General features: G+C 46.9%; 10 protein-coding genes across 10 annotated transcripts; 5 read left to right on the top strand and 5 right to left on the bottom strand.

Moving 5' to 3' along the window:
- Positions 1 to 308: 308 nt before the first annotated feature.
- Positions 309 to 2019, top strand: HD556DRAFT_1309982 (uncharacterized protein; the record flags this gene model as incomplete). Its single annotated transcript, XM_041300350.1, has 6 exons — positions 309 to 392; positions 442 to 624; positions 691 to 797; positions 850 to 937; positions 992 to 1119; positions 1506 to 2019. 6 exons carry the CDS (start codon positions 309 to 311, stop codon positions 2017 to 2019), a joined length of 1104 nt encoding a protein of 367 aa, XP_041158252.1.
- Positions 2020 to 2529: 510 nt separating this feature from the next.
- Positions 2530 to 4317, top strand: HD556DRAFT_1445340 (uncharacterized protein; the record flags this gene model as incomplete). The annotated part of the gene is made up of 8 exons (XM_041306912.1): positions 2530 to 2715; positions 2782 to 2873; positions 2923 to 3010; positions 3062 to 3133; positions 3189 to 3279; positions 3335 to 3465; positions 3523 to 3578; positions 3636 to 4317. The coding sequence occupies 8 exons, from the start codon at positions 2530 to 2532 to the stop codon at positions 4315 to 4317; spliced, it is 1398 nt and encodes a 465-aa protein (XP_041158251.1).
- Positions 4318 to 4479: 162 nt separating this feature from the next.
- HD556DRAFT_1432991 (tRNA synthetases class II-domain-containing protein) lies at positions 4480 to 7765 on the bottom strand (the record flags this gene model as incomplete). The annotated part of the gene is made up of 14 exons (XM_041305179.1): positions 4480 to 4640; positions 4702 to 4786; positions 4853 to 4963; positions 5035 to 5213; positions 5263 to 5323; positions 5377 to 5538; positions 5592 to 5744; positions 5792 to 5833; positions 5895 to 6346; positions 6398 to 6518; positions 6569 to 6667; positions 6733 to 6910; positions 6967 to 7060; positions 7633 to 7765. 14 exons carry the CDS (start codon positions 7763 to 7765, stop codon positions 4480 to 4482), a joined length of 2031 nt encoding a protein of 676 aa, XP_041158250.1.
- Positions 7766 to 8869: 1104 nt separating this feature from the next.
- On the bottom strand, positions 8870 to 9888 carry HD556DRAFT_1309978 (uncharacterized protein; the record flags this gene model as incomplete). The annotated part of the gene is made up of 5 exons (XM_041300349.1): positions 8870 to 9232; positions 9294 to 9476; positions 9531 to 9634; positions 9693 to 9774; positions 9841 to 9888. The coding sequence occupies 5 exons, from the start codon at positions 9886 to 9888 to the stop codon at positions 8870 to 8872; spliced, it is 780 nt and encodes a 259-aa protein (XP_041158249.1).
- HD556DRAFT_1273072 (Ribokinase-like protein) lies at positions 9841 to 11946 on the top strand. Its single transcript, XM_041299199.1, has 9 exons — positions 9841 to 10146; positions 10202 to 10245; positions 10300 to 10464; positions 10525 to 10699; positions 10747 to 10811; positions 10869 to 11236; positions 11299 to 11688; positions 11739 to 11807; positions 11852 to 11946. Exons 1-7 carry the CDS (start codon positions 10048 to 10050, stop codon positions 11454 to 11456), a joined length of 1074 nt encoding a protein of 357 aa, XP_041158248.1. The 5' UTR covers positions 9841 to 10047; the 3' UTR covers positions 11457 to 11688; positions 11739 to 11807; positions 11852 to 11946.
- On the bottom strand, positions 11428 to 12693 carry HD556DRAFT_653490 (TATA binding protein-associated phosphoprotein). The gene is made up of 7 exons (XM_041311196.1): positions 12610 to 12693; positions 12420 to 12551; positions 12139 to 12344; positions 11999 to 12064; positions 11852 to 11946; positions 11739 to 11807; positions 11428 to 11688 (listed from the first exon to the last, which is right to left on the bottom strand). Exons 3-7 carry the CDS (start codon positions 12224 to 12226, stop codon positions 11545 to 11547), a joined length of 462 nt encoding a protein of 153 aa, XP_041158247.1. The 5' UTR covers positions 12227 to 12344; positions 12420 to 12551; positions 12610 to 12693; the 3' UTR covers positions 11428 to 11544.
- Positions 12327 to 13280, top strand: HD556DRAFT_1386262 (uncharacterized protein). The gene is made up of 5 exons (XM_041303400.1): positions 12327 to 12375; positions 12425 to 12550; positions 12605 to 12669; positions 12720 to 12740; positions 12797 to 13280. Exons 1-5 carry the CDS (start codon positions 12367 to 12369, stop codon positions 12816 to 12818), a joined length of 243 nt encoding a protein of 80 aa, XP_041158246.1. The 5' UTR covers positions 12327 to 12366; the 3' UTR covers positions 12819 to 13280.
- Positions 13281 to 13393: 113 nt separating this feature from the next.
- Positions 13394 to 13946, top strand: HD556DRAFT_1240830 (uncharacterized protein; the record flags this gene model as incomplete). Its single annotated transcript, XM_041298148.1, has 2 exons — positions 13394 to 13571; positions 13747 to 13946. The coding sequence occupies 2 exons, from the start codon at positions 13394 to 13396 to the stop codon at positions 13944 to 13946; spliced, it is 378 nt and encodes a 125-aa protein (XP_041158245.1).
- Positions 13947 to 14128: 182 nt separating this feature from the next.
- On the bottom strand, positions 14129 to 14657 carry HD556DRAFT_653417 (uncharacterized protein). The gene is made up of 2 exons (XM_041311195.1): positions 14419 to 14657; positions 14129 to 14367 (listed from the first exon to the last, which is right to left on the bottom strand). The coding sequence occupies exons 1-2, from the start codon at positions 14609 to 14611 to the stop codon at positions 14312 to 14314; spliced, it is 249 nt and encodes an 82-aa protein (XP_041158244.1). The 5' UTR covers positions 14612 to 14657; the 3' UTR covers positions 14129 to 14311.
- A 204-nt stretch (positions 14658 to 14861) lies between these two features.
- On the bottom strand, positions 14862 to 16099 carry HD556DRAFT_1432986 (uncharacterized protein; the record flags this gene model as incomplete). The annotated part of the gene is made up of 6 exons (XM_041305178.1): positions 14862 to 14927; positions 14977 to 15119; positions 15173 to 15351; positions 15734 to 15782; positions 15880 to 15999; positions 16057 to 16099. 6 exons carry the CDS (start codon positions 16097 to 16099, stop codon positions 14862 to 14864), a joined length of 600 nt encoding a protein of 199 aa, XP_041158243.1.
- Positions 16100 to 16873: the final 774 nt, after the last annotated feature.

The following is a 16873-nucleotide window of genomic DNA, read 5'->3' as shown; positions in this document are numbered from 1 at the left end:
CATCTCGGCTTTTGCATGGGCACCCCGGCCGCGAAAGTTTCAAAGAATCGGAGCAATATTCACAGCGGGCACTAGCAATGGGAACAAGTGAGCATAAAGGCTAATAATATGTGCACCACAAGAAAAACTCACGAGTGACTCTCCACAAATGTATTTTGGGAATTGTAGTACAATTGAATACTCAAGTGCTTGGCTAGTAGTATCAGTTGGTACTATGGACCTCGGCAGGCATCAAATTTGTTTGCCCGTATTTGGCACGGCGTGTTAGTAGCCATGAAACTTTCGTCCTTGTCACAAGTACTATTGTCATGGCCGATATTGACGCGACGCAAACACCCACTACGGAGGGTGTGGACCCTATAATCGATGATGGCGACGAATTTGAATCGAAGGTTCGCTTCTTCATCTCTTAAACCTATCGTTTTAGAATTTGTGCACTAGGAAATTCAGCTCATGAAGCAACGGGTCGAAGAAATGGAACGTGAAGCAAAAAAACTGAGGGAGTTGCAGGCAGCTGCAGAATCAGCAAATGGGGGATCTGCTGGCGAGGCGGACCAAGGTGTTCCGATGGAGACTGAGGAAGAAAAGTCCATCGCCGACGGCCGGAGCGTATTTGTTGGTAATGTGCGAGCGACTATCTGCGCCTTCTACCATGGTGATGACTTTACTCATACTGTTCTTTCTATCTAGGTGGACTATGGGGCAACCCCAGAAGAGATCCAAGCGCACTTCCAGGCTTGCGGGACGATCAATCGTGTAACTATTCTTTGTGACAAGTTTACCGGACACCCTAAAGGGTATGTGGGTTTTTTTTGTAACACTCAGTTCGTCTTATTTCTTCGCTCACAGGTTTGCCTACGTCGAATTCGCCGAGCTTGAACACATAGATGCAGCATTAGCTATGGATAATTCCCTATTCCGCGGACGATTAATAAAAGTGCTTATGACGCTTTCTGAGCATCATTATGCCATCTAATTCACACATTTACAGGTAACTACAAAGCGGACTAATGTTCCTGGGTTCAACCGGGGGAGAGGGCGGGGAGGTGGTTACCGCGGTGGATATCGAGGTGGTCACCGTGGTGGGTACGGGTACAGCCCCTATAGAGCACGCGGCAGGTAAGCTTTCCACAATGCATCCATATATCAAGCTAAGTGAAGATTACAGAGGGCGCGGGCGCGGATACTAATTACAAAACTGAGGACCTTGACGCGCACAGCGCGTGCGCGGCCCTTCGTATCCTGTACGTCAGCCGTCCTCTGTCCCTGCGTGCACTTTGGAAATCAGGCTGTGCGACTTACGAATCGACGTTTGTTACGTTCTATATCTTGTTTTCTCGTTATGTATTATTTTCATACATACACTGCTTGCTCTACAATGCAATTGTCGATAATTAGTATGCGGGACACTGGCTCGGCGTTTGCCGGCCATACTCTATCAAGTACGAAGCTTGAACAGAACTCGAATCACTTGCGCCTGTCACCATGTTCTCAAAATCATGTAGAACATTCATTAGGCATTTGTCGAGCAATACTGCGGTATATCCTTTCTCGAAGGCTGTCATGCTTCCGCCGCCACCGCCAGAAATACCTGCTTCCCAGATGGAGGCTTTGCGCCAAGGGAAGGGCATAATGGCTTACTTGCAAAAAAATCTCCCGCATCCTGCAAAACAAAAATGGCTTGCTACATGGTTTGCCAGAAGACATCCGGACCGACTTCTTCCTGGCTCGGTACTGTCAGTCAGCCTCGAGCATGCACCCACTACTTTCTCCGGGGTTCTGCTGTCCATACGACGGCGGGGCCCTGACACATCCTTTACCCTGCGGAATGTCATACAACGGACAGGCGTGGAGATGCAGTTCTTTGTGAATTCGCCACATGTGAAGGATATCAAAATTTTACAGAGAGCTGGCGGCGGAGGTGGAAAGGAGGGAAGACGACAGCGAAGGGCCAAATTATTCTTCCTCAGAGACGCGCCAGGGAAGATGACTGCTATCTCTGCGGGTGTGAAGGCCTGAGCATGGTAGGTATGTTACAATCTCAGCTTGCTTCGTGGCTGATTTCCCCTGGTATTTCTAAATTTCAGTATTCACTCCTGCTCACCAGAATACCGTCTGGGAGATCTGTCTACGAATTTGACTGCGGTTAGACCCTGTGCAAATTGCACATTGTCGCTCATTTTTTCTGATCAGAAAGGAAGTCCAGGCGGTGACCCATGGATACAGGATGGAGCAGACGGGTTGATGCTATTAATACTGAATTTCGTTGTATACACCGTTACATTAACTTGTTCTTTCATACCCGAGCTTCCAGTATTTCATCAGTGGAGTTGTCACTTTAGCTGTGGCTTTTTATTTCCGTGAGCAACGCCCATAACGTCTGGTACTGTACATTCAGTCAGGCGACGAAAGATATCAGGTTTACCGCTAGCCGCCCAACGTTACCCAATCGGGGAGCGTCGCATACTAAGGGGACTTCATCCGCACTGCATCACGTACAGGCAGTTTGACTAGCCTCATTGTTCCAGCATGCCTCGAGAACATCGTTCTATGCGTAGCCTCACTATATCGCCGAAGCGCACATCCTCTCCTGGTCCTCCCTCACCCACGTTTTCAGACGCGACACACGCTTCTGCAATGAATTTTGGTGCAGACGGTCCTGAGAAGATCATTACTCGGGCCAACCTCAAAGTTAGCTTGCAGTCTTATGACGATGTGCGTTCCTTCTCAACACGTCGTCGAAGTTCGGAAGAGTCTAATACATGATGGGTTTCTGCGCAGCTCATGAATGCAAGCGCGAATTATCGTGCTGCTTTACTCCATATGTCGAAAGTGACTTTTGCATTTGCAGATGCTTTGGAGAAATGTTCAGGGTATGCTGACTGTCGATATTAAATGGGAAAATGGAGCTCATTCATGCAGTTTGAAGGGACCTACGTACGAAGCAGGCACAAGACTACAGGCCGCCTCAGGACTTCATCATCTCATCGGTAACCATTGGCATGTCCTTGTACGAATTACCCTTGTTCTTCCTTACTTCAATTCTTACGCTTTTGAATAGGCGGAGACACTTGACAAGAGCTTCGAGAAACCATTGCGGCAACATTTGGACACATACCGAACGATCGTAAACGTACGCAGTTTCTCCGCAGCCTCATGTCGGACCCTTTCACATATCATTGTCACAGGAGCGCTCCGCATCGTATGAGAAGGCTCTTCGCGAAAAGAGTGAAATAATTCGCCAAACGGAATTGAGTAACATGAATAAAAAGCAGAGAAGTGCGTCCCTTCTTCCGGTCTTCTCGGGTCTTGAGTGACGTCTGTACCTATTCAGACTTGCAAAGCTTCCGTGAAGCCCTTGCGGTCCTTCAGCGCCAAGTGGATGACCTGGATGGTATCAAGGCACAACATTACCAAGAAATAATGGAGCACGAGGAAGAAGTCTGGGACGTGGTACAAGGCAAGGTATGCGTATTGACAAATCATCACACCTTCGTAAAATGCTGACCTATTCGCCTCCAGGTCTGCGTAGCCGTTCGCTCGACTATGGATGTATTTGACAGGTTCACAAATAAGGCGTGAGTCATTAAAACCCTGAAATTGACTATTACTCAAAGCCTATCCCCGCCTTGTAGATCGGATTCTATCTTGGAAGCGATGCTCCAGTCCGTTCCAGACCCTTTTGATTCGTATGGACCTCCACAGGCGGAGGACCAGATCTTCACCATTCTTCCTCCGCTGGCCGTAATGGCTAATGCACCCTCGCCCTCGCCGAGCCCATTAGCTATGACACCACCACCCCCAAATCCTGACGTACCTCCAGCGATCATTAATAATTCTTGGGCTCCAAATGGGGGCTTCTTTGCTACAACTTCGGAATGGGCTGATTCTGTCTCTCCTTCCTCAACTCCTAATCGGTCGGCATCACCCTCCACCCAACTTAAGCGTCGTCAGTCGCATCCGCCGAGCACTACACAACACGCACGGAAGGCGGAGTCTAAGCTTCGGAGTGTTCTTTCAGTAATTGACGAGACACACGTTCGTCATTCGAGTGACCCTATCGATGCACCTCCTTCAGAATCCCAGACTTCACCGCCGGATATACATGGAGGGACTCTCGAACCTGATACGAGTTGGGAGTCATTTACCTATGGCACATCACCATATACTTCCATCACGGATGATGCCACTCCAGTCCAGTCCACGTTAGTCGATTCGACGATAAAACATTCTACTCAGAGTGACATTGGGGAATCTGACCTCAGTCACATTTCCCACCCGCAGTCAGATGAAACACCACAATTCACACATGTTTAGTAATTGCGTATTATAATTTTTATTGCTTGTGTTTACGATAAGATATGATCGTTTATGTAGTGCACAAACAGCTGACGAGGACATTGATACCTTTTTCACGGATGTGGTCGTTAGTTATGATAATCATCTGATTAGATTCTCCGAAAAGCACCGGGACATGCTTCAACATCGTGTGGGTCGGACACCATATTGATATAGCACCTCTTCGTTGATGGCCGCCGGACTCCTGAAAAGTAGATCTGTGCCTGCGCCAGTTTTTGGGAAAGCGATGACATCTCGGATGGTTGACGTCCTGCAAAGGATAGCCATCAGGCGATCAAAACCTAGATCGGAGCTTTTTGTCAGCTTTTAGTGCGTACGTTACAAAAAATTTGATTGGTCTACCGAGAGCAATTCCGCCATGAGGAGGTGCACCGCATTTGAGAGCATGTAATAGATGATCAAACGACGACTTCTCGGCATCACTCAGCTAAAAAAAAAGACATCAGTCGGGACAAAGTATAACACGCCACAGGGGCGAGACAGAGAACCGAACCTGTAAAACCTGGGAAAAGATGTACTCCTGCATCGCAGCATCGTGTACCCTAACCGAGCCTCCACCAATCTCAACGCCATTCAGAACTAGGTCGTAATGTTGTCCCCGAACCTGAAAGTAAGGTCGAGACTAAGGATAAGCTCCTGGCGCGAAGGACTCTGGCAAAACGGATTAGCACGAACCTGATCGATACGGCCTGCATACATAGCTTCTATATCTTGCCACATCGGCGCTGTGAAAGGGTGATGTGTGCTGCTCCATCGCCCACGAGCCAAAAACTCCTTGTCAGGATCGGCGCGAGTGAATAGTGGAAACTCGGTGACCCATAGGAAGTGAGGAATCGTGGGGGGTACGTAATCACCTACGAATGGCATGAATGCCTCTCCGCTACAATAGTAAACAGCACATACCGCGGGCATGTGCCAACTCAGATATTCGTGTTCGGAGGCGACCCAGAGCAGTGGACCCGCCCTATCCACATGTAAACATAACTTGGAAGCACCGGAGATAGTATAGAGGCACACCTCGGGGATTTTGCGACGACGAGATAGCCATATGGTATCGCCGCTACTGACTCCTAACGTCTTATTCAAAAGGGCATGCTCCTCGCTGCTCAGCCTCAGATTGATAGACCGGTTATCACACAACCAATTTAACAAATTACTATCGGCGATCACAGAGCGGCTCTATAAACTGATCATGTGAAATTATCGATATTGACCAAGAGGTGATGACTGACGATATTTGGTTCGTTCTCGTAGTCGCATTCTTGACTTGCCCGTAAGAACGAGGAGTTCTCAGATGGACGAAGAATGATCGCCTCAAGAATGTCCCCAAGGTCTTCAAACGATGCACGAGCATGAATTGGTAGCGAGGGCGTAATATCCTGGATCTGGTATAGGCGGTGTAAGCATTATTCAGTGCACAAGCAGCCCACACAACCTCCAGATCGATCCGAGTGTCGGGTTTGTCTGAGCCATACTAAACGATCATTAATATGACCAAATTACAATGTTCCTCGATCGGTAAATTGCTAGCTTACACGTGCCATTGCTTCGTTGTAGGTGATCACCCGGAACGAGCTCGGAAGTGTGATTTCTTCGACTTTCTGCCATATGCGTCGAACAAGCTTTTCGATTACGGTGCGAACCTCGTGGCCTCCAATTCGCCATGTATTAGATGAGAAAATATTTGAATCCACACCCCACGAGACAAATGCCATTTCTAGGTCGATTTGCGTGAACTCGGGTTGTCTGTCCTTCCGACCATCTTCATCACGGAAGCACTTGGCTATTTGAAAATACTTGTCAACAGCTCCAGAACAGATAAGCAGCTGTTTTGGTTGCTGTGGAGACTGCGGAAGAGCGTAGAATAGGGGGGTTTGTTTTCCATCATGCTGTGCAGTTGATTGGCCGACGCGGGACGGAACCAAAAACTCTCTTGCACCTTCTGGCGTTGACTTCAAAAGCAGTGGAGTCTCTACTTCAAGAAAGCCTAGAAATGACTGTGATCTTAGGACATTTGACGGATATCAAGAGCACGCACCATCGTCATGCAGAGTATCGCGAATTATTCGAGAAACTTGGCTTCTTTTTCTGATATTGTCCGCAAGAGCAGTCCTGCGAAGATCAAGATATCGAAAACGTGCTCTAAGGTCTTCATTGACCTATTATTGATCTCATTAATAGTGGAAGAACTCCGCGTCACCCCGCATACCAATGTCTGATTGTCCGACGGTATGAATGGCATGTTACGATGTGCAGGATTGAGGAGAGTAAAGTTATTTACTTGGACCTCAATCTGTCCTGTGCCTTCCTTGATGGTACTTTGGATGAGCGTCTAGAACGATGACGGCTTGTGAGAAAAAAGGCTCCACTGACATTACGGCGAGATAGTTCTGGTCTTACGAGGACTTCACCCTCGATCGCAATAATCGACTCTACAGGAAGTTCGGACAACGCGGTCAGATGAGCATTCGCATGCCCCTTGCGTAAGACCAATTGAGTTGTTCCAGAAGAATCTTTGATGGGAAAGAAGGACATTGTCTTTGACACTTTGCTTTATTTAGAAAAAGTAAGCAAATTGAGAGGAGAACATATGTAAAAGGTAATCACCGCTCAGGGAGTAACCAACCAGTCAACGTGACGTGGATGCCAGCGTGCGCGGGAGTGAGCTCACCACACGTATGAGTCCGTTTTGGATATGGGGCTGTTAATGACACATGAGTTAGTATAACGTTGAAAACGGGAGAATCGCGTGAGGAACGCGTTATTTTGCTGACCAGAACAAGCCTCGCCTCGCGTATGAACGTGCCTCTTTGCATTCGATGATAATGGAGCAGTTCGAAAATAGTGCGACTTCGAGGAGGGTCTGAAATCTAAAAGTTGTTTCGTGAATGGTGACACGATCAAAAGTCCTCTTAGACTGCGCATGATGCCAGTAACTACGGAATGTTAGCAATTAGTTCACGTTGGAGCTCACCAGTGTGCACTGTTTTATGCTAAGTTCGCGGGTTATTACATAATTAACGGTAAAGATAATTTTCCGTACTTATGCTTGCTGGCAGCCTGGCACCCACCACCTCGTTTCCCTTTATTTTTAAGTAATTTCAATCAAATCTAAGCTTACATCTCAATGTCATCCCGGGTCTCTATCCATGGACTTTCTCAGTCTAGATCTTACTAGTTCAATTCGCTTACATCCCTTTTCCCTTCACACGACGGCAATCACTCAAAAATAATATTTTATAGACATCCAGTGCCTGCGCGCCCGAGGCTCACCTTTATAAGAGGTCCCGCGTTCAGCTCGGGTTGTATCAAACACCCATGTCCGTGCACAGCCTACCAGTAGAGCTTCTCGATAGCGTTGCGCAGCATCTTTCTTGCTCTTCTCTCGCTGCTCTTGCTCAAACATGCTCTACTCTCTGTCCAGTTGCACAACGCGTCCTCTACTGTAGTGTATCGGCTTCCGCCTGGTCGCAAAACTTATGTGTCATTGACACTCTTGCGAAGAAACCGCATATCGCGCGTTTCGTGCGGTCCTTTTACATCGCTATAGATTCGCTTGCCCCCGTCTTCTTCGCCTATTATCGCCAACTTGCTAAAGCAATTCTTAATATGTCAGAGTTAACCTCTCTCACTCTCCTCGTGGATTCGAGCGTGAGCTGGGTGTTGAAGGAAGCCTCTAGTCGTATCCACTTCCCGCACTTGCATCACTTCACTTGCTCCTTTTCTTTCGATGAAAACGTCGCCCGGTTCCTTGATAGGACACCGTCGCTTCTTGAGCTTGAGGTGGATTCTATCCCTACCGCGTTGACGCGAGAGTCCCCACCCCCTTACCTTGCTCCAACTTCTATTCCCCAACTGGAACAGTTCATTGGCTCATCCCGGACAGCCGAATTAATTGTTCCTGGCCGTCCAGTGAAGAGCATCCATCTGAATGGCGGTCTTTTGGAGGATGATATTCCTCTCCTTGCCCGCTCGACTGTCCCTGTAGTCATTCTGGGAGCCGTTACAAATTTACCTCCTGTGCCCTTCTTGGAAACACTGCACAGGCATGTGCCTCACTTAGTCTATTTACGAGTGATGTCAACCAAGGACATCTTCATGGCTCCCACTGCCGTAAGTCGTCATGGTTTTTCATTTGTAGCGCTCAGGAACATTAATTTCCATGGTACAGGAATTTTATGAGCAGGTGGCCGGCATTCTGACGTCCTTCACGGAGCTCAACGCATTCGAGCTCTCCGGGATGCACTGGGGCTCTAAGGCAAAGCAAAATGACGGCACAAAGAGGGTTTGGCAATCAGCGCCCCTTCAAATTAAGAACCATCCAGAGGATGACCTGCTTTTTGGTTCAGAGATATTCCTTGCGTATTGATCTACTTAGTCGTATACTTCTAGAGCATAATATATCGCCAGCAGACTTATTTCCATCCCCCCCAAAGTCAATTTACGTAGTAGTCTAACACATAGCATTTATTCCCAGTACATCCCTAATATGATACAGATGTCTAGTTGTCTAGCTCATTTCTTCGATCGCACGGTTAACAAATGATACAGCATCATAGCAAACGAGACACCCTTCACTCAGTTCTGATATGCTTGTTCCCCGCCCTCCAACGAACTTTGCGGCGAAGCCGACATAATTATGTCCACAATGTGGCAGTTCAAATTTCAAGAACTGCCATCCTCTCACAGGTTCTCCATCGACGGACACTTTCTCCTCCACAACATCATATTCTATCCTTCTGAAATCAAAGCCGAGGCCAATCCCAAGAGCCTTGGTATAAGCCTCTTTCAAGGTCCATATGCAGTAAAACCTGCGAATCGCCTCTTCCTCAGTGACATCAGCAAGAATTAAATTCTTTTCTCGAGTCGTGAGCTTTCGGTAATAAGGCGAGGGAATGAGTGCAGCCCGAAGATACGAAGCACGGACGTTTCACCTGACTGTCGACGATGTCAACGAATTCAGTAAAAGTAGTCCGTGGAGGAATTTTGAGTTTCATGACATCAACTCCTATGTTGAATGCCGGAGGTCCCAAGTCGCCCGTTCCGAACGCCATGGCGATGACGCCTTCATCATGAGTAACATTGAAAGCCAATGGAGGATCTACTCCAGGAGTTGTCTGGGGAAAAAGAATCAATACAAGATGAAGGTGATTTATCTTGCAAGGACATACACAGTATGGCTTCCCCGTATCAGTGGTTGCAAAAGTCATGTCATCTTTGTCCACGCCACGTTTCTGGAGCAAGACTCTGGGAAGAAGATTGCCAATGAGCGATCCTTGGATGAAAAATCAGGCGTCAGTGCTAATATATGACCTGTTGAGTTGCATACGTACGACAAGCATCTTCGCGGCGATAAAACCTTGTGATCTTGTTCTGCGCTGTCTGATCCACTAGGGGCAATGCGGTATGATAAAGCTAATCGGACGTATGATGTGATCAGAACGGTGACGTGAAATGCGACATGAACGACATGGCACGCACGGAATCGGGGAATTCGAGCGGGTCGTATAAGACATTCCAAACTTGCATGAGTGGTATAGATTACTAGATACTTATCCAGTTGCAGACACCAATATCAGTGGAGACGCCGCGGTAACACCATGCCCGGAAGCAACCGGCAGGGTTAGCAACAGTAACACAGGCTTGCTGTGGGTTTAAATTTGTTTCATACCACGTACTATTCCAGAGATGACGATTCAATTTGTGACCTTTGGGATGTTTATTATTGATGAATTTTCCTTTGCAGACGAGCAAGGGAAACCTACCGGAAAGACGGTAGCACCCCAGGGAAGCTAGTTACAGATTCAACTGCTGCTGATCCTTACACCATGTATCATAATAGATCGGAGGTGGAGGAACCTATGCTATTATCGGTGCTCGCATCTGGTCAGCATTAAAGGGTTGTGACTTGAATTTGTGAACAGATCGACCTTATTGCAGGTTGTCTCCTGATACCCTTGGAATGATCATCGATCGAGGAAACGATTTCCCTCAGGACATGCAGAATCGGTTGCTGACATACGGTTCCGACATATGGCACTTTCGTGACGACACAAATCGCCTCACTACTCGGTCAAGGAATTCGTACAAAGGACAATTTCGAGGGTTGCGTTGCTATTTCATACATCTATCGCCACCGTATCTGATATTCCCATATGACAACAGTTTTGAATACATCACTCCGCGGATCAGACTGACGCCTCGCGACTTGGAAAGAACGCGGCTTACACGTCCTGCTTCGGTTCATTTCATTTGTTCACCCACGCGCGCGCTTCAAATAGTATCAGAGATCCAAGAGGTTGAAGAATGGAACCCGACCACAATATTCGAACCCATACCTGTTCGTGCAACCTTCTGTCTCACAATTAATGATCGAATATAAAGCAGGATAGATGTATTCCCGAGGAGTTACCTTCGCTGAAAGCAGTCCTCCCACATATCACAATCCTCAGGTAGGCAAAACAAAGTTGGCATCAGTGTCTTCTGCTCACGCGGAGTCCGGACACTAGTCCAAATGCTGAAGAGGCCCTGAGCCTGCTTTCTCTTCCGTTAATTGTTACGAAATCTGCCGTAGAAAATGCTGCATCAGAGTTTTTGAAGATGGGTGTGGGTAAAGAAAATAGTGGAAGCGTTATAATACGCAGTGGTGCCCTCGGTGCATACGTCATGACCTCTGACAAGAAAGGGCGATGGATTGACGCATTCTGGAGTTCCGCTGAGAATATTGACAACTTGATGGTGGTCGATGTCACAGGTGATTCTTTGGGCAAATATTCGCATGGCCGTGATCATACTGATAAAAAACTAGGTGCTGGCAACTCTTTTCTTGGCGGGCTCGCTGCGGGATTGTCCATCACAAACGGAAATGTCTATGAAGGTGAGTTAGCGTACTCATGATGTCGACGCACAGCTAATTAGGCCGTCGTTCACGCATTCTAGCAGCACTATATGCTTCGGTGTCAGCCTCTTTCACGGTTCAACAGCTTGGTCTTCCACACCTTACAGTAGGTTCCAATGGAGTGGAAGAATGGAACCAAGACTCTCCGCATAGACGCCTTGAAGTTCTGCGGCAGCGACAAGACAGAAATATAAAATAAAAATCATTAGAAGTACTGGTGTACAGCGTCCGATACAACAATAATACGAATCGCAGGTACCATGAGTGTCCGCTATCGGCTTCACCACCTAAGTTTCAGCAGATGGCTGTTGCTGCCCCTGCGGTTGAGCGAATCTTGCACGACTTGCAGCAAAAAGCTCTTCTTGCTTTGCCATAAGTTCCTCTGGCGTTAAACCCGAATCTTTTATCTTGTCTGCCTTCTTCTCTCGGTCCTGAAACGAATTCCATCATACGCTAGGGTGACAGTATGAACTTCACACACCTTTTGTTGCTGCTTGTGATCTTTCAAGACATCTTCAACTTCAGTTGTAAAGGAATCGAAGCCTAGCCGCTACAGCGAAGTCAGCGGAGGATAGAGATCAATCATAAACATACTTTCAGTGCCGCGATGATATGCTCCGGTGCTATGGTCTTCTTGGATTCTTGCTCACATATCTCGTTCGCCTCCGACGAGATCAAGTGAATAAATTCTATCAAATGTGAGCCCTAACGAGGCACATGAAGATCATTGACGATGTTCACCTACACAACACTCTATGACTAGATCTCGCGTCTCCTTCGCACATGTGACTTCAGCTGGTAGTAGTTCTGGGAGTCAGGTAATAGGGAGCGAATAACAGTTCAAGAGGTCGGAAAATGAACTACATGCTTCTGAGACATACCACTGATCATCTTTGCGACCGTTGCCTTCGGCAGCGAGAGATCTTCATCCGACGGTCCAGCTCCCGAGTGTCCTTCGCGGTCTGACATGGTTTGCACAAGTTATTGGCACAAACGCGGCCAAAAGCGAATCAAAGCAATATGTCACAGGTTGTGTTTTATGTAGTGGTTTCTTTTTGCCTTTTTCGAAGTCCGAATTTACTTACATCTATCCTCAATCAACAACCAAGATGTCGTCGGTGCGTCAACAAGCTCATAGCTGGATGTCATGATATTAACCTACCCTAGGTCAACCCTGTTAATCCCAAGCCTTTCATGCAGGAGCTTACTGGAAAGCCGGTATTCGTAAAGCTAAAATGGGGGCTCGAGTACAAAGGATTCCTTGTTAGTACGGATGGGTACATGAATCTCCAGGTATGAACAACAAGTTCAATGCTTGTTTCTGTGGATCTCTGATGTACTGTATAGCTGGCTAACACGGAGGAATTCCAAGACGGGAAATCAAATGGTGCTCTGGGCGAAGTCTTCATCAGGTATGTGTTTCATCGATCCATTGTTAATGCTTTTACCAGCTTTCCTGCAGGTGTAACAATGTACTGTACATCATGAGTATCATTTCTCCTGTTCCAGTTTTCTATACTTACATGTTTCGCGACTTTACAGGGAAGCTCCTCCAGAATGATCAATCATGCAACGTTCGCTCAAAATATCTTTTCCGACGGCTCGAGGCCATTACTCTTGTTGTATCATAGCACTTTCGAGAGTTTACTCGATCGGAGTGGTTTGTATAGTGCTTGCATGATTTATCGCGATGCGTCAAAAACCTAGATGGTCGTTCTTCCTTGAACCTGCACTTGCAATGGAGGGCGTCTAGACTTGAAAGACGATCTTGCGTCATAATATGACTAATTACCTGCAGTGTTGGGGACTTGGGGCCCAATTTTCAGACCGTCAATGGCAGCGGTAGCGGCTGATTGAGGTACTTTCTACGCTGGCAGTCATTCTTCAAAGGCAGCACGAGTTGATGAACACGTTATCTTCGGACCATCCGATTTTTGGCATGAGTTTGGTACCCCACAACGAAAGATGTAATGCACGACCACTATCTAACGGATATAATGGTTTGAAGCAGCTGCTTTGACGGTTTTTGCAAGTTCTCGAACTAAGAAAGAAAGATATGATTCCATGTGTCACGTGTATCAGCCTGAAATTCCCCTCGTTTGCGAGCCATTTGTTTCCTTCCACATTGTCACCAACATGGCAAAATCAACTCGATCAAAAGTAAAGCGCTCGTTCAGAGCAAAAAAACGCGATGAAGGTGTATACGCAGCAACTGAGGCTGCACGTCTGCAGAGACTCAATTCAAAATTGATGGCGAAAATTGATCATGGAGATGAGGAATTAGCAGAACCGGTGGATGGTGATACTGCGCAAGGTTCGTCACATTTTCAAGCTTTACGATAATACTGGGAAGGCATCTATTCTCTTGTTTCGGTTTGTCTAATGCATAAGTCAGCATCGCTTACACCTACCCCCACTAGATGATTCTACGGCACCAGGTCTATAAGCTCTCTGGACACAATCTTAAATTCCACTGACTGCTTTTTTAGATACCATGGAACTCGACGATTCCGCAAAATCATCAACTACAAAACCATCGCGCGTCTCAACTCACGGTTCAAGGAACTCGCGAAGGGAGGAGTGGAGAAAGTCAAAAGGCATGACGCCTGTACTGAAGTTGACGAGAATGAACCGCCAGGGACTACCAGCAGCGCGGCGGAGGTCTGGGCGCCCGTCACGTCGGCGATGATGCGTGGTCACTGGCGTACGACCCTATGAGTGTCGTCTCATCAGATTGCCTTCCTTATCGCTATGCCATCTGTATACCACCACACCCAAAAGTATTATACTTGCGATAACAAAACTCGAGGTCTATCTCCATACTATATCCGAGTCACAGTATATACTGAACAACTAAGGCGAATCAACCTATTTGATTACAGATATTTCTCCTACATTTGCAAATTGCAACCTCGAACTGTGAAATCCAGTGTAAAACGGTGATTAAAACCATTGTCCAGCGTCCACTCGAATGGCTGAGCCAAAGCGGATATACCATGAAATCTGAGCGGTTAAACGCCTATCACCGTGAGGACTTCGAGTCTGACTCGGAGTCTACCGAAGTGAGGTCGCGCTCGTAAGAAGACTTCCTCCTGGCGGATTGTGGTGGGCTGGAACGCATTATAATTGGGTCTTCTCGATTTGCTTGACCAAGTACATACCCAAACGAATTGATAGTGCCCATAGCGGCACGAATCCCCGGCGTCGTTGTCTTACGACTGGGTAAAGGCAAGAAGCTGACAGGACCTGGCGATGAACTAGGACTTCTAGGGCTAACTGAAGGAGAGGTGGAATTGTGATTAACCAACGACGGGTTATTGTGAGCCTTCTCGCCGTTGCCTTTGTTGTATGCATCAAGGTGAATAAACACACGACAGGCAGTAATAGCTCTATGCGCCGTTACAAAAAATGACCATAAAAACAAAACAAAGCACGTACGAGACTGCAGCAGCGGGCACCTGAAATAGAGGGTTCAGCCAGGTAAATAAAGCAGCCACGCAACTTACCATCGCGATGCTACGTCCAGCATTTGTTTTAGCCCAGTAAAATGCGTAATGGTGGAAGCCACTCACACATTCATCTCATCTAAGAGTCCCAATACAATTCAGGTTTGATTCCCAAAACATTGCAACATGGCTGGCTCACTATTGAGGTTGAGAGCAGCTAAGACCTATGTAGAAATCAGCTTGAGTGGAAGCATATCTGAGAAGAGGACCTACAGCTGGAATGGTGTTGCAGGTCGATGTGATGAGGAAGTAAACCAAGCCATCACGACGGAGAAGGCCCGAAAGATCTTCATGCCTGAAACGTTTTCTGAGAACGAATAGTGTCATCACCAAAATCAAAAAGTCAAATGACATGGCTGGTAGATGTTCGATGAGCGGCAAAATATAGCGGGGAACTTGGGTCACTTGCTGTAGGTGTAGTTCAGGTTCAAGAGGATATGATTTGTCCTGACAACTATACAAGCTCCAGCTTGGTAATCCCACGATGCTTGCACGGTCATTATGGTGCCAATTAGGATCGCACACTTCCCAAATGACAAGGCAAGCATCGACAGAACTGCCCGACGTTCCCACTCCCAAAGCGTCATGCTTCGAAGGTGAGGTCAGTGACTTACAATAAAAGCAAGGCAGTACTTACGTTCTAATCATCAGCGAAGTGGAGGCACTTAGAATTGTTAAATTGCCTGCGACCTACGAGTATCATATTAGTTTCAATCAATCTAATGATGTCTCCATTAGCTCACAAAAGTGAACGTGTACACGGCCTTCAGGATGACCAATATTAATGTCAGCCCATAGTCCGCACATGGGAAACGGTACTTGCATTACAATCAATCTAACCGAGGATGAGGATAAGTTACTTTATTTTCTAGGGAAACGCAATGTTACCTTCGTGGATATATTAACGAAGATGATCCTAGAATTGACTTGAGTCAGTAACGCGAAGTACTGGGATAGCTTAGCAGCTTACAATCCAATGAAAGAAAAGAGCATGCTGTAACGGCACAGAAAGAAGAAAACTTTAGACCACATAAGCATCAGAAAATTGCCAATGGTTAATACACATACTCTGTAACCGTCATCAAGGTCAGCCACGATTATAGATGAGAGATAGACGCACCAAAGGCCAAGCCAGCTTGCGCCTACCCAAGAACACAGATAACTCGAATCCGCCAGTCGTGCAGATTTCCCATATGTAAATTCCAAACAGCACATAGACCACCTTAGTGAAAGCGACTACAAGAGTAAAATGATCAGAGTAGGAAATTCCTAGAAATTCAGCATGATACTCACTGCCTTCTGCCTTTATTTCCTTCGAGGTTTTCCAATCAACCATTGTGATTGACTTGGGACGATGTAACGAACGACGGCGAGAAAGCCAATAGATGAGGAAGCAAGTAAACTGAATCACTTGACGTGTTCCATCGGATATATATACCTCCTTGATAAGGTATTCAAGAATTAACATTCAGTCCTGATCGACGTGGCGTCGAGACCTCTTTCCGTCGCAGCAGGAACCAGGAAAGTGTTTATTGGACTGTTACGTACCTCTCAGGCATGCATGCACTCGCAGGCAGAGGTAAATTTCCTTGTACGGGGCTATGATATTCGTGTTAGCACTTAGTTGCCATGACTGAGCATGTCAGCATCTTTATCTAGCAGCGGAGTCGCCACTAGGTAGATGCTACCGAGGGACAAGATGCGACTGTTAACAGAAGGTGAAAGCGCGAGGATTCATTGTCCAGCGGTCGTTTCATGTACTTGGTTTCCACTGAACGAGGGCACTGGAGACTATCAAATCCTCGGAGTGTACAAATACGGGCTTCCGAAAATAGACTTGCACTGGACTGCTGGATCGGAGCTGCGACTCGTGGCCCTAGTAGCAGTAACAGATGATTCTCCACTTGGTGATGTTTAGTTAATCTAGTGAACTGTACGAACTCGGCGGATGTTGGAGATCCTGCCTGAGATTCAAGATAAGATAGGTGATAGAGATTCGACATTGAGCTACACACCGCATTATCTATATCACTGGTCAGTGATACCCTAACATTATTCCCTGTTCTGGTGACATATCATAGTGTGGCGGTTTGGTGCCCACCTCCGTCAT

The sequence above is a fragment of the Suillus plorans genome (genome assembly GCF_016647745.1).
Source record: "Suillus plorans strain S12 chromosome Unknown HD556scaffold_43, whole genome shotgun sequence".
In the NCBI taxonomy this organism is placed as follows: Eukaryota; Fungi; Basidiomycota; class Agaricomycetes; order Boletales; family Suillaceae; genus Suillus; species Suillus plorans.
The sequence above is the reverse complement of the archived record's forward strand: the minus strand, read 5'-3'. Positions and strand labels throughout refer to the sequence as shown.

Excerpts from the sequence above, each read along its gene's own strand:
- HD556DRAFT_653490 (XM_041311196.1), bottom strand. The coding sequence starts at position 12,226 with ATGTCAGACCGCGAAGGACACTCGGGAGCTGGACCGTCGGATGAAGAT. Across the intron at positions 12,065-12,138 it reads GGTCGCAAAGATGATCAGTG|AACTACTACCAGCTGAAGTC; the intron begins GTATGTCTCAGA and ends CCTGACTCCCAG. Across the intron at positions 11,689-11,738 it reads ATCACAAGCAGCAACAAAAG|GACCGAGAGAAGAAGGCAGA; the intron begins GTGTGTGAAGTT and ends AATTCGTTTCAG.
- HD556DRAFT_653417 (XM_041311195.1), bottom strand. The coding sequence starts at position 14,611 with ATGCATACAACAAAGGCAACGGCGAGAAGGCTCACAATAACCCGTCGT. Across the intron at positions 14,368-14,418 it reads GGCACTATCAATTCGTTTGG|CCCACCACAATCCGCCAGGA; the intron begins GTATGTACTTGG and ends AATGCGTTCCAG.
- HD556DRAFT_1273072 (XM_041299199.1), top strand. The coding sequence starts at position 10,048 with ATGACGATTCAATTTGTGACCTTTGGGATGTTTATTATTGATGAATTT. Across the intron at positions 10,465-10,524 it reads TACAAAGGACAATTTCGAGG|TTTTGAATACATCACTCCGC; the intron begins GTTGCGTTGCTA and ends ATATGACAACAG. Across the intron at positions 10,812-10,868 it reads CCACATATCACAATCCTCAG|TCCAAATGCTGAAGAGGCCC; the intron begins GTAGGCAAAACA and ends TCCGGACACTAG.
- HD556DRAFT_1386262 (XM_041303400.1), top strand. Across the intron at positions 12,670-12,719 it reads CTGGGCGAAGTCTTCATCAG|GTGTAACAATGTACTGTACA; the intron begins GTATGTGTTTCA and ends GCTTTCCTGCAG. Across the intron at positions 12,741-12,796 it reads TGTAACAATGTACTGTACAT|CAGGGAAGCTCCTCCAGAAT; the intron begins CATGAGTATCAT and ends TTCGCGACTTTA.